Genomic DNA, 15550 nt, shown 5'->3' with positions numbered 1-15550 from the left:
ATTTTCTTTTATTTATAAAAAATTGTTAATGAATCCTGTTTAAAAAGAGGCTGCCCAAAATTTATAACTGTAATTAAAATCAACATTAATTTGTCTTGACTCTTAATCCGATAAATTACGGTTGACAGAGCCAAACTACATAAAATTTACTAGGCGTTTTCATATAGCTTTAGTTACTACAGCTATTTATTATTTCAATTAGCTATGGCAGAGTTCACAAGTAATAGTGTTGAGGAGTATTTGAAGGGAAAGACCATTTTAGTTACTGGTGCAACTGGATTCTTAGCCAAAGGTTATTACCGCTGCATCTATATCCATTAATTAACGTTTTCATGGCGGTTTTTTAAACTTGTAATTTTGTTTACAGTATTTGTGGAGAAGATTCTGAGGGTTCAACCCAACATAAAAAGGTTATATCTTGTTGTCAGAGCATCAAATCCACATGTAGCTCTCCAACGCTTGCACACTGAGGTTGACACACACACACACACCCCTTAACCTTTTCAATATATATTCTAACTTATTTTATATTAGATTATATCTTTAACTATATGGATCTATTATAGGAATAAAATTACACAAATTTTATATTGATATATATAGGTTTTTGGGAAGGAATTGTTCAAAATACAAAGAGAAAAGTGGGGTGAAAAATTCAGCTCCTTTTTGTCCGAGAAAGTGGTGGCAGTTGCAGGTGATGTTTCTCTTCACAATTTCGGAATCAAAGATCAAATCCTCATTGAAGAGATGTTGAAAGAGATTGAAATTATAGTGCACTCTGCCGCAACGGTCAGATTTGATGAACGGTATGTAATAAACTAAGCAATAATAATTAATGAGCAATGCTATATATATGGCACCATCAGTAAATATTATTATTTTTTGTCAATATTTACTACTTAATAATAATTTATACTTATATTTAATTTATAAAAATTTTATATTTATATTTATATTTATCAAAATTTATATATATAAATTAATATAATTTATATTTATATTTTTTAAAATTTATACACATAAATTTTTAAAATTTATTTATTAAAAATAATTTAATATTTATACTGATTAAACAATAATGACAAAAAATTAAAAATTGCTTTCCTCTAAAAATTTCTCATCATTAATAAACCGCTTTATTTATTTGTTTGGTTATTGTTATCTTGTTTATTTTGTGCAGATATGATGTTGCAATGGGTACCAATACAATGGGAGCTTATAACGCTATAAACTTTGCTAAAATATGTCTTAGAATTGACATTTTTCTTTACGTATCTACGGGTATGTATATATCAAGTTTATGAATATATGTAATAACATATACGATATAATCTCTACTAAAAAAGCTCGTCAAGGAGAAGTAGAATTTATTATTTTTTTGTTATTATTTTTAGTTATTTATTTTTTTGTTAGTTTAATAAGTTAATAATATGTTTTTAGTTTATACTTTTAAATATTATTAATTAAATATTGGCCTAACCTAAAACAATAAATTCTATTAATTTTCTAATATTTTTTAATTAGTTGAAAATCCTATCACACATAACAAAAAATTTATTTTCAACAAAAAGCATTAAAACTTGCAGAGGAAAAAAACACCCTAAATTTAAATTCATGGTTCTAATTTACATGTAAATATGATATTAGTGCATACGGGATAAAAAGAAAAAGGTTAAAAACAATTGTTTATGAGTATATTTAAATATAAGTTGACGACTAGACGAGAAAAAATAAATTTTTGTATATTCTTTTAGTTTCTATAATATGAATATGTTTTTTTAATATAAATTTGTAAGTATGTTTACTAATGTGAAGAGATACATAATGAAATATATATATATATATATATATATATATATATATATATATAAGTTTGTATCATATATTTATTAGTAAAATCTAAAGTCAAGATTATTTTTATTTATTGTTTTATTTGAAAAGCTAACTCTATGATGGTTGTCGTACCTAGTCACTATCATTATGGTGGTTATGAAATTTTAATAACACTTAAAAAAGATAACTAAATGTATAAAAAATAACCTTATAGAATCACATAAGTAATTGAACGAAGAAATTATTAAATTGTCTCAAATAATAAAATAGATCATAAAATAATGATTTTAATAAGTCATGATGATAGGAAATTTTTGAAGTCAATACAAAATGACTTTGCACAAAATCTTAATTTACAACTGCTTTTATTCAAGACAAAAAAAAACTATTTGACAAATTTGTATTTTTGGATTCAGCTTATGTTTGTGGAAAAGCAAAAGGACTAATACTTGAGGAACCATTTCGTATGGGTCAAACAATTAAAAGGTCTTCAGAATTGGACATCAACTTAGAAAAGCAGTTGATTGAAGAAAAATTGAGTGAACTCCAAGCACGGAATGCCAATGAAAAAACAATCACCTCAATAATGAAAGAACTTGGAACAATAAGGTAATATATATATATATATATATATATAAAAGAGAGATGTGTCATATTTTAATGGATGTTTATTTATTTTAATTTTTTAATAGAATTTATTAAATGACTAATTTATCTAATAAAATAAAAAATAAAAAATTGATTTTGGATCATTAAAATTTGTTAGAAATTTAACAAAATATTTGAAAAATAATGTTATATATTACTCTTTTATTTTCACACAAAATCTCTGATTTCTAACAAAAATTAAATAAATATTTAAATCTTCATAAAAAATAATTACAAACTAGCTACATTAATTTTTTTTTTTAAAAGATATAAAGTGTTTCAATTTTTTTTTCATATAATTCGAAACTAAATTGTATAGAATAAATTTTTAAATTTAAAGATCTATTTGACATGATATCCTTTTTAAATTGAAAATTTTGCGGTCACACTAATTTGTGTTTTTATTTTTAATTTGTCACATCAATATTTTAGTTTAAAATTTAGTTAATATAAAAAAATTTTTAAATTAATATTTTAATAAATATATAACAAATATATTAAAATAAACATCGAATTAGAATGTGATACATTAGAAAAGATAACTTATACTTACATGTTACTTTAAAAAAAGTAGAGTAACATTCACCATATTATATATATATATATATATTTTATGGCCCTATCTATAAATAATAGAGTAGATAACATTATTGAAGTAATAAAATAAAAACTAAGCTACTTTCTGTTATGAGAAACAAATTTAGTTATTATTCTATTACTTTAATAAAAAATATTTGGTAACAAAAATATAATAATAAAAAATAAGTCAAAATTTAGCATTATTTAACATTTAATCAGAACTTATTTTATTTAGTTTTGACACTTTTTTTTTGTTTCTCTAATATTATTAATTTTATAAAAATAAAATAAAATAATAATTATCAATTAAGGGGTGAAAAGAATCTTTAAAAGATAAGTTTGGATAATTAAATTATTTTAAAATTTTTAAAAATGGTATTGTCAAAAAACTCTTGTATAATATAACATTGTGTATAACACTGTTATATGATAAATAAAAAGAAATTAATAAAAAAAATTGTATTCAAACTATTGTTATGTATAAATTAATTTAATTTTTTATTTTAAAAATAATTAAGAATTTTATTAGAACTGAAAACTAATTCATTAAATCTAAAAAGAAAGCATTTAAGCATTTTTTTAAGAGTGACTAACTTCTAATAAGTCCTTTATCCTCATTAATGTTTGATAAAATCAAAATATAAAAAGAGTTTAATTTATATATTCATCAAGAGATTATAAAACTTAATGAGAGGACCAAAGATAAAAAGCTAAGAATGATCAAATTCTCAATATATTTTATATATTCATCAATAGATTATAAAGGATAGTGAGGGGGCCAAAGATAAAAAAGAATGATCAAATTCTTAAGCCAACATGTAACTCCGCCCCTCCCCCTAATTTTCTGGTTATGTTTATGAAAATTTTAGGGCAAATTTGCATGGGTGGCAAGATACGTATGCATTTACAAAAGCAATGGGAGAAATGGTTGTGACGAGCATGAAGGAAAATATACCATTGATCATCACACGCCCTACTGTTATAATCGGCACCCTTTCGGAACCTTTTCCGGGTTGGATTGAAGATGTTAAGTAAATAGCCACTCAATTTAATTAACATCTAGACATTTTTTTATAATGGAACTGTATATAATATTCCGATCCATCCTATGAATAGATGATTATTTCAGTAGCTAAATGATATAATTTTGTGATTATTGCAGAACTATAGACTTTGTGTTTGTTGAGTATTTCAAAGGAGCAATAACCAGTTTTGTTGGTAATTCAAAGATAACTTTAGACCTGGTGAGTCTCACTCTTTAAATAATAAATCGTTTTTACTTTAATTTTTTTGTATTCATTTGGTTAAAATATCACACAAAACTAAACGAATATGAAGATGTGAAGCTAGTTTTTAACTTTTTATAATTATTGTCTTTGGAGGAGGTTATTAGTTTGATGTTTGAAGTAGATAGGTTTCTGAAACTCTTAAGTATTATATTGTTTTATTTTTCTTCTTTCATTTTTAATTATATATAACATAAAATATCAAATTATGGAATTGAAATGAGGATGCAGATACCAGTAGACATGGTGACAAACTCAATGATCATAGCGATGTTGGTTCATTCTAAGAACAATACTTCAAACAATTTGATCTACCATATTGGCACTTCGTTAAGAAACCCAATTAAACTTTCAGAAATTCAAGACTTAATGCATCTTTATATTACGAAAAATCCATGGCTAAAAAATTATGGAAAGTCCGGGACTTTATATGAAAAATTTACATTCAACCCCAATTATACGGAAGATCTTGAATTTCCCCAGTACAAGGTATGGGCTCCAAAATTAAGTTAGCAGTTTGTATTTACTTTGAATTTTTATTTTATGTTATAACTAATAATTTATTCTAATTTTCCCTTGATTGTTACGGTGTTAAGGGATCAAGGTTGAAGAGGATAATGAACATGTATCGTCCTTATCTTCACTTTGAGGGCATGTAGGTATCCCAATACGATATCTAACTAATAACTAATTATGTTATTGATGTATATATAAAAATGCAATAGTTTTTATTTATTTGTCAACAGCTTTGATGATAAGAACACGGAGAAGCTACGAATGGCAATAAAAGGAGTTGGCAGTGTTGAGAGGAAATTTAACTTGGATCCCAAAAGTATTGATTGGAAGGAATATTTGGAGAATGTTCATTTTCCAGGTCTACTTAAGTACTCTATGCAACCTAAGATGTAACCTTACAACAACACTTGTCTTGTCTCTCTTGGAAATTGGGGTCCCAAAATAGTTTCATGATATTTTCAGTTTCCATTGTGTCGTTTTAGGGCTCATGATTCGGTAGTCCAAGAACTTTTGGACCACTTAATAGTCCCATTAGAAAACATGTTTTTAGAGTGTTTTTAACAATTGTTACATAGTTTTTGAACTAATTTTAATTACAAATTAATCTCATATATTTTATTTAATTATAAAAATTAATTTTTATTTTATAAATTATTATTTTATCAATTATCTATTATATTTATTAACAATCAAATACAAAAACAACAACCAATTATATCCTCCATTGATACTAATAAAGTTTTTGGCCATTCCAATCGATTAAAATATTAAATTTGATCTCGTGACGTTCGTCCATGGCTTCTAAATCGTGTTTCCTTGAAATTCAATCGATTGAATTGTAACTCAATCGATTGAATTACAGTGTATCACAAAACAATCGATTAAAAATTGTAAGGTAGAATGATTTTCGCTCAAACCAATCGATTGTTTATACTTTCCAATCGAATGAATGCCAAAAAATAATCGATTGTTTTTGTTACTCATTCGATTGAATTCACGAAAACAACATGGATTTGCCAAATACAATCGATTGGAAAGTGATGACATTGAAGTTTTAGCCAAATTCAATCGATTGGTAATATAATCCAATCGATTGGAAGGTGATGAAGTTGAATTTTTTTGCCAACTTCAATCGATTGGTAATGCTACCCAATCGATTGAAATGTGTCCTGCGCCTATTTCAATCTTGTTATCTTCTTAGAAATTATCTTATTATTCATCTATCTTATCTTTAAAATTCTATCTTTAATTTTTGCTGTTTTATTTTGATGTAGATAAACTAATCTTATCTTTTCCTTAATATTAATGTAAATTTTTAAAAATTGAATAAATTTATATTTATTTTGATTACATTCAAAAGTGAATTATATGTATTCTTATAATAAAAAAATATACTTAACTTCTTTTATAATAAGTAAGTTTTTCAATAATTTAATTTATTAAAAAAATCTCATCTTTTTATTTATCCTACAAAATAAAAATTCATATTAATAATTTTGAATAAGACAACTAAAATAAAATATAAAAATAAAGTTTGAATAAAAAAATACAAAGTTTTCAATCTAAAAATATAAAATAATTAAAAAATAAAAAAAAACTATTTAAATATGATTTTTCAAGACACTCTATAACTTAGATGAATAAATATTATTTTTAAAATGAATCAAGATATATTGATACAAAACTTATTGTGTGTAAATTTTTTTAAAAACTAATAAACCTCTCTCGTTAATAACAATATTGGAACTTAAATTTGAACGCTAATTGATATTATATATTGTGTAGGTACTTAGAGTATATTAGAAAAGTATGTTAATAATTTGAAGAGAAAAATTATTAGTGTAAATTTATTTTTTTTAAAAATTAATCCTTATTGAACTATTTTACTTTTATTCCTTCAAAACATATCTTAATAAAAATATTTGTAACAATAATTTACATCCAATAAGAATATCTTAACGAGCAGTTACATCATTCTGTCATGGGTTAATGCAAAATTTACAGAACGTGAGTATGTGATTGAGTATGTTATTTTAGATTATAAACATAGGGGTAAAATAGAAAAAAATAATCAACACCAAACCCTCTGTATTCCTAATATAAATTGTTATAAATAAGTATAGTTTCTTAAAATTTTGGGTGTCCAGACCACTACTCGCCCCCTCTAGGTCCGTCCCTGATTACTAGCTAATTAATTAATAATAAAAAATAATAACATCTATTTACTTTTTAATATTTCTCAATTTTTGTGAATTAATAAAAGATAAAAAAATATTTTTTTCTTACACAATCAATTTCACAAATAAAGTATCGAAACGAATAATTGCAAAATTAGAGATTCTATTCACTGACCTCGATTTTGTAATCAAAACGATGATTTATTTTTTGAACACTATAATGAAAAACTTGATTGGACCTTTGCTGATTACTGCAACACGGTGATTAACGATGAAAAAATAGTTGATATTAAATAGACGGATAAAAAATTTAAAAAAATTGGATATTGAGTAGATAGATGTTCCAAAGAAAAATAATTAAATTTTTTATAATAAAAGAAAATGATATACAATTTTAATGGTGGGATTGAATAATTAGTGATGGATTATTCACCAATTTATAATGTTAATATTAAGGAAAAGATAAGATTAGTTTATCTACATCAAAATAAAACAGCAAAAATTGAAGATAGAATTTTAAAGATAAAATAGATGAATAATAAGATAATTTCTAAAAAGATAACAAGATTGAAATAGGCACAGGATACATTTCAATCGATTGGGTAGCATTACCAATCGATTGAAGTTGGCAAAAAATTCAACTTCATCACCTTCCAATCGATTGGATTATATTACCAATCGATTGAATTTGGCTAAAACTTCAATGTCATCACTTTCCAATCGATTGTATTTGGCAAATCCATGTTGTTTTCGTGAATTCAATCGATTGAGTAACAAAAACAATCGATTGTTTTTGGGCATTCATTCGATTGGAAAATATAAACAATCGATTGGTTTAAGCGAAAACCATTATACCTTACAACTTTCAATCGATTGTTTTGTGATACACTGTAATTCAATCGATTGAGTTACAATTCAATCGATTATTTTGATAAACCAATCGATTGAATTTCAAGGAAACACGATTTGGAAGCCATGGACAAACGTCACGAGATCAAATTTAATATTTTAATCGATTGGAATGGCCAAAAGCTTTATTAGGATCAATGGAGGATATAATTGGTTGTTGTTTTTGTATTTGATTATTAATAAATATAATAGATAATTGATAAAATAATAATTTATAAAATAAAAAACAGTTTTTATAATTAAATAAAATATATGGGGTTAATTTGTTATTAAAATTAGTTCAAGGACTATGTAGCAATTATTAAAAAACTCTAAAAATATGTTTTTTAATGGGACCATTAAGTGGTTCAAAGATTTTGAGACCACCGAATCCTGAGGCTCGTTTTAGTTTGCTAGCTACGCTTCTTATCATATGTTTTATTTGTGTGTTTGTAATGCAAATAAAATAGAAATAATCTTACGTTTCTAGCTACGCTTCTTATCATATGTTTTATTTGTGTGTTTGTAATGCAAATAAAATAGAAATAATCTTACGTTTCTGTTTATATGTTACATACAAGTACGATTAGATATCTTTTAAATTTATCATTTAAACAGTTTTTATTATTATATTAATTTTAAAAAATTAAAACAAACATATCTAAATAAATTTAATATTTTTAATTTAAAATACAAATTTAAAAATCAATTTAAGTAAAATTAAAATTCAACAATTTAATATTAAACTTTTTAAATTCTAAATTCTTAACATATCTCAAAATAATTATTAAATATCCCAAAACACAGGTGTAAAACCTTTCATCCTGTAAAACTTAGATCTGCAACGCCTCACGCTGCTCCTCCGTCGTTGTGCTCCCCCTCTTACACTGCGCTCTTTTTTCATTCCGTGTTCCTCCCATTTTCACCACGTTCTTCCGTCAGCTTTATCAAAGCGTTTTCGCCGTGCTTTTCTGTTGAAATTTAGATGTATAACACACTCTTTATCTTTCCTAACTCCTCTGATAATAGATTCTATCTTTTAATCCATGTTTTTGTTTGTATAAGAGAAAAACTTTATTCTTATAAAAATGACTTTGAAAGTATTATACATGTTTGATTTTGATGGAGGATTATTCATATTATTTTGTTATATGTTAAATGCGTGCGAGAAGGATAGTAGCTCTCATCGAACCCTGTGGAATGAGTTCTTGAGAGGAGAAGAATATGAAAGTAGGATAAAAAATAGAGAGGTTGGAGATGCAGAGAAGATGAAGAAGAGAGAGAATAAAGGGAAATAGTTTTGTGAAGTGAAACAGAAAGGTTGGGATTTTCTATTAGTCATGAGGCTAATATATATACATCAGGGAATGAATTCATCTGTAACAAACTTATCAAGTGACCAAAAATATCTACAACTAATTATCACTTTGTTAGCTATCTCTAACTGCTTTGATTTACAAATTAATTATCTCTAACAAACTATTATTAACTTATTGGACTGAACCAATCAAGTCACAGCCTCCCGCAAGCTAAGACGATGGAGATCAAGCAGTCCTAGCTTGGACAAATTGGTGGAGAAAGGTCCTGGTGCCAAAGGTTTAGTGAGGAAGTCTGCCAATTGATCAGCAGAGGAAACGGGCAATAAGTGCGTCAAGCCGCTTTGTAGCTTCTCACGAGTAATGTGGCAGTCAACTTCAATGTGCGTAGTACGCTCATGGAAGATGGGATTGGCGGCAATGTGAATTGCAGATCTGTTGTCACAAAAAATGGTAATCGGAGTCGTAAGTGGCATGCCAATGTCTTGGAAAATGAAAGAAAGCCATTAGGCCCGCAAGTAGCATTTGCTAATGCATGATATTCAGTTTCAGATGAAGACCTGGAGGCGGTTGATTGTTTCTTGCTCTTCCAACTAATCAATGCTGACCCAATATAAAAACAGTAACCAGTGATTGAACGTCGTGTATCTACACAAGCAGCCCAATCAGAATCGGAGAAACCAGTTACTAAAAAGTCAGAATCAGAAGGAAAGAAAAGGCCAAGTGTGGGACAACCCTTGAGATACCTCAAGACCCTAAAAGCTGCCTCGAGGTGAGCAGTAGTTGGGCAGTCAATGAATTGACTCAATCTACCCATCACATAAGAGATGTCCGGACGTGTGTTGGCTAGATACATAAGGCGACCAACTAGTTGCCGGTAATTGGTGAAATCGGAGAGCAAAGTGCCATTTTCGGAAGATAGTTTCGCATGGTAGTCCATGGGGGTACTGACAGGTTTGCAATCCAAGAAACCAAAATCTTCAAGAATGTCCAAGGCATATTTTCGCTGACAAAGATGAATACCTTTGGCTGAACGTGCAACTTCCATGCCTAAGAAAAACTTCAAGTCACCAATGTCCTTGATTTTGAACTTGTCATGAAGAATTCCTTTAATTCGATTAATCTCCGAAATGTCATCCCCCGTGAGCACTAAATCATCGACATAGACAAGGATAATGGTGATCCCTGAAGCTGTAATTTTGGTAAAAAGAGAGTGATCTGAAACGGACTTCTTGTATCCCAAGGTAATAAGTGTGGCTGTCAACTTCAAATTCCATTGTCTACTTGCTTGTCGCAAGCCATAAAGAGATTTCTGTAACTTGCACACCATCCCTTGCTGTTCATCCAAGCACGGAGGGATTTTCATGTAAACATCTTCATTTAGATCGCCATGTAAGAATGCCGTATTGACGTCATGTTGTTTCAAGTGCCACTTCTTAGCTGCTGCAACTGCTAACACTAATCTCAAAGTAGTCATTCGAACCACAGGACTGAATGTATCAATGAAGTCGACCCTTCAATCTGTGTGAAACCTTTCGCAACCAACCTAGCTTTGCATCTTTCAATGCTACTATCTGCATGAAATTTGGTTCGGAAGACCCACTTGCAACCAATGGCTCGCTTACCAATTGGAAGTTTACAAACTCTCCAAGTATTGTTTAACTTCAATGCCTCCAACTCACTTTGAATAGCCTCTCTCCAGCAATGATGAGCAACAGCCTCCTCATAAGTGCGAGGATCAGGATTTGAAGAGACGGCCAAACAAAAAGATTTGTAATTAAAATTTAGCTTATTATATGAAAGAAAGTTAGAAATTGGATATCTTTGAGTAGAAGGAGGTGCTAAACCTGCTGTGGCCAACATACAATGATAGTCCTGTAAGTAGGAGGGTGGTTTGCGGTTCCTAATAGGTCTTGTTGATGCAATAGGAATGATGTCAGCAGAAACATGTGTGTCTAAATTCTGCTGAGATGCAGGGTGATGTTGTGTTGTATTTAAATCCTCATGTGGTGTGTCTAATGAATGAGACTCATAATGATTTAATGAATGAGATGTATTATTTTCTAATGAATGTGCTGCATTATTTTCCAATGAAATGGGAATGTCAAGAGAAGTTGCATTTGAAGAATGCGGTGATGCAGGTGAGTGATAAGTGTAGGAAGTAAATGGATCTAAATCTTGAAATTGAAGATTATTAGTCTTGCAACCAACACCAATAGTTGAAGTGTAAGTGGAATCATGCAACTGTGAAGACTGAGACAAGTAGGGAAAATAATTTTCATAGAAGATAACATGTCTTGAAGTAAAGATCTCCCTAGTATTAAGATCAAGTAAAATGTAACCTTTTGTACCATCTTTAAAACCCAAGAATACACACTTCTTAGCTCTAGGGTCCAATTTAGTTCTTCCATGAGCAAGTGTACTAGCATAAGCCAAGCATCCAAATGCTTTCAAATTTTGTAAATTCGGCAAAGTTTGAAATAGAATCTGATAAGGACTGCAATGGTCTAAAAAAATGCTTGGAACTCGATTGATCAAATGAATTGCATGAGCTATGGCAAATTGCCAAAAAATTTTGGGTATGTGAGACTGAAACAGCAATGCCCTTGCAACGCCAAGTATGTGTTGATGTTTGCGCTCAACGATACCGTTTTATTGTGGAGTTTCTACACAAGAGATGTGATGGACTATTCCACTCTTAGTGAAGAAATCTCTCAATAAAAACTCAGGTCCATTATCAGTTCTAATGCATTTTATTTGTGCATTAAACTGAACGTTAGCATATTGCACAAAATTTTGTAAAAGTATGGATGCTTCTGACTTTGTTTTCATGAAATAAGCCCATGTGTATCTACGCTTGTCGTCTACCACCATTAAAAAATATTTGTGTCCGGAACTAGAAAGTGTGGATAGTGGTCCCCAAATATCCATGTGTATAAGATCAAAACAATTTTTAGATTTACTAATACTATGAAAAAATGGTAATCTCTTTTGTTTAGCGAAATGACATGGGTCACAAGGTGTGACTTTGCTTTCTTTACATTGGATATAAGAAAAATCTTTCTGCAACATTGCAATTTTATTAAATGGAATATGTCCTAACCTTACATACCATAGATGTTCATCAGAAATAGAAACTACATCTAAATGCTTATTATTCTGACCTAACGAATTATTGGAAGAATGAAGTGTTAATGCTGCAGATTTTGATGAATCACTATGTATTGTAGGGCTGTTCATTGTATATAGTCCATCGATATATTTAGCTACTCCAATCGTCCTCAATGTAGCTTGATCCTGAATTTCACATGTTTCATCATCAATAAGCATTTTGCATTTTAAAAGTGTTGTAAGTTTTGACACTGAAATCAATTTGAAATCAAAAGATGGAATGAAAAGAACATTTGTTAAAAATAGATTGTTAGAGAACATGATGGTACCTACAATGCTACTAGTTGTAAAGCTGCCATCAGGTAATTTAACAACCAAGGGCTTAACCCTTTAATAAGTTTTGAAATTGGTTAGATCAAAAGAAACATGATCTGTTGCTCCAGTGTCTATGACCCAAAGAGCAGATTTTGGTCTAACCAATGATAAAATTCTTGCACTGAATTGCAAAAAATGAATTTTAGCTTGACCTGAAACAGGATTGGATGATTTCTGACCCTGGTTTGCATCATGAGAGTGTTGCTGAGCACATTGTTCTTTGAGAAGGGACATCAAGGCTTGCCTTTGGTTCACTGTTAACGCAACACTTGCAGTTTCACTCACTTCTTCTTGGTTCATAGCCAATTTATTACTATTGACTTCATCAATTTTCTGCTCAGTAGTCATCATTTGATTGATATTGCCTTGCTGCCGCTGTCTTAAGTGTGGAGGCAATCCATGCTTTTTGTAGCATGTGTCCACAATGTGTCCCATTTTTCCGCAGAAGGTGCACTGCATCTTGGTGCCCCTACCTCTGCCTCTTCCATTTGTCCGACCACCTCTGTTTCCATCTCTGCCTCGGCCTCTATTTCCTGAGCCATCTAAGTAGTTTATCCTTGCATTATTCAGTAAGGTTTTGGAGTCAATCAAATCCAGATTGCCAAACTGCCTCTCTTGTTGAGTGAGCAAAGAAAATGCGGTGTTTATGTCAGGAATAGGATTCATAAGCATGATGTGGGATCTTACAGTCGAATATTGTTCATTGAGGCCTCTGAGAAACCTCACTGTGTAACTCTCTTCTCTGTATTCTCTCATTTTAGCCAGGCCACACTTACAGTCCTCAGTACACATTACACAATTAGGAATTGGTCTGAATCCATTTAATTGCTCCCAAATAGCCTTCAACTTTGTAAAATATGTTGTAATTGTCAATTCGCCTTGTCTCATTTGGTACATCTCTTCCTCTAACTCAGCCACTCGAAACCGATCTCCCTGACAATATCTATGTTCCAAATCTCTCCATAGATCAGAGGCAACATTATTCCAAATCACACTTTCAGAAATTTCAGAACTCAAAGACAGATTAATCCACGAGACAATAAATGTATTGCATCTTTCCCATGTCTCAAACAATGCATCTGTTGGATCTAGCTTCTTTATTGAACCATCTATGAATTTCAATTTATTCTTTGATTTTAATGCTAACAGCATTGCTCTACTCCAGCTATGGTAATTATTTGTATTTAGAGTAATTGATATCAGAGGCGAACCAGGACTCTCACCAGGATGTATGAAGTAAGGACTTGCGGGATCTGAAATCGGACTTGAACCAACTTTGGAGATTTGAGCTTGTAATGTGGACAATTGATTAAGAAAGCTTGTAATTTGATGCACATCCATGGATCCCAGTTGTGCTCCACTAGAGGATCGATTGAAACCCTCTGGATTTTCTTCAGCCATCAAGAAATCGCTACTGTTGAACATCTCACTTGATTAGGAGAATTTGAAAGTAATTCCTCAGCCAATTCAACTTAATGACTTTGTTTTATCACAAATTCAAATCTTTCTCTCATGAACTCGTCGATCGGAACACCACTACCTTCTCCACGCTCACCGCACCATGTTAAATGCGTGCGAGAAGGACAGTAGCTCTCATCGAACTCTGTGGAATGAGTTCTTGAGAGGAGAAGAATGTGAAAGTAGGATGAAAAATAGAGAGGTTGGAGATGCAGAGGAGATGAAGAAGAGAGAATAAAGGGAAATAGTTTTGTGAAGTGAAACAGAAAGGTTGGGGTTTTCTATTAGTCATGAGGCTAATATATATACATCAGGGAATGAATTCATCTGTAACAAACTTATCAAGTGACCAAAAATATTTATAACTAATTATCACTTTGTTAGCTATCTCTAACTGCTTTGATTTACAAATTAATTATCTCTAACAAACTATTATTAGCTTATTAGACTGAACCAATCAAGTCGCATTATATCAATTTAAATTTTAAAAAATAATTTTTTGACATGGTACAAAAATTTTATATATATCTAAAAGATCTAGAGTTCAATCCATAGTGAACTAAAAAAATATAAGACTAATAAAAGGAGAGAAAAAAATTTATGTAAAAATTTAAGTAAACTCAAAAGAAACTTGAGAAAACTTGTTAGAGATATAATTATTTTTATTATTTCTTTTATTAGTTTAAATTTAAAAAAAAATAATTTTATGATAAATTCTAATGTGCATTACAAAGTGTGAAGCTTTTTTCTCCCATGAAGTTCATTGATCATCATTATTAGTTATAGATATACAGAGAATAATCTAAAACTTTTTTATTTAATTTAACATTTATATTTTGTTATATAATATTTATAATTATATATTTATTGTATCTAATATTATTTAATTATTTTAACAAAAATTATAAAATATAAACTATAAATAATAATTAAAAAATATAAAATAAAATAACTTCAAATTATTTTTTAACTGATTCTATTACCTTTTAAATATTTTTTGCACTATAAAATGTGAATTTTTATTTTTACTCCCACAAAGTTACGTTCCCTGTATAGAATTTCTGGAAAGAAAGCTGGCTTAGCAAGTAATGCAGAATAAAATTGAAACTTAGAACAGATGAAAATTGTAAATTGAATTAATTAATTTGACAATGAGTAGTTCTGTAATCATTTTTATGATTACGATTAATTATATACGTAGTGTAACAATAATATTTGTCGTGACAAGTCACAAGTCTATGGTGCTATGTTAGATTATGATTGTCACATTATTAACACATGTTTAAAAAATGTCAAAAATATGCTTTACCTTTAATTAAATAGTGTATCGATATCTCATATTCAACGCTTAAATTCTTGAGAT

The 15550-nt window shown here is 29.2% G+C and overlaps 2 protein-coding genes across 2 annotated transcripts; one reads left to right on the top strand and one right to left on the bottom strand.

The window, feature by feature from the left end:
- The first annotated feature begins 204 nt into the window (after positions 1–204).
- LOC130945768 (probable fatty acyl-CoA reductase 4) lies at positions 205–5255 on the top strand. The gene is made up of 10 exons (XM_057874472.1): positions 205–292; positions 368–471; positions 604–806; positions 1181–1281; positions 2250–2442; positions 3930–4091; positions 4223–4304; positions 4578–4835; positions 4943–5001; positions 5093–5255. The coding sequence occupies exons 1-10, from the start codon at positions 205–207 to the stop codon at positions 5253–5255; spliced, it is 1413 nt and encodes a 470-aa protein (XP_057730455.1).
- Positions 5256–9577: 4322 nt separating this feature from the next.
- On the bottom strand, positions 9578–10720 carry LOC130945767 (uncharacterized mitochondrial protein AtMg00810-like). Its single transcript, XM_057874471.1, has one exon. The coding sequence runs from the start codon at positions 10718–10720 to the stop codon at positions 9578–9580; it is 1143 nt and encodes a 380-aa protein (XP_057730454.1).
- Positions 10721–15550: the final 4830 nt, after the last annotated feature.

Source organism: Arachis stenosperma, chromosome 8 (genome assembly GCF_014773155.1).
Source record: "Arachis stenosperma cultivar V10309 chromosome 8, arast.V10309.gnm1.PFL2, whole genome shotgun sequence".
Lineage (NCBI taxonomy): Eukaryota > Viridiplantae > Streptophyta > Magnoliopsida > Fabales > Fabaceae > Arachis > Arachis stenosperma.
The sequence above is the reverse complement of the archived record's forward strand: the minus strand, read 5'-3'. Positions and strand labels throughout refer to the sequence as shown.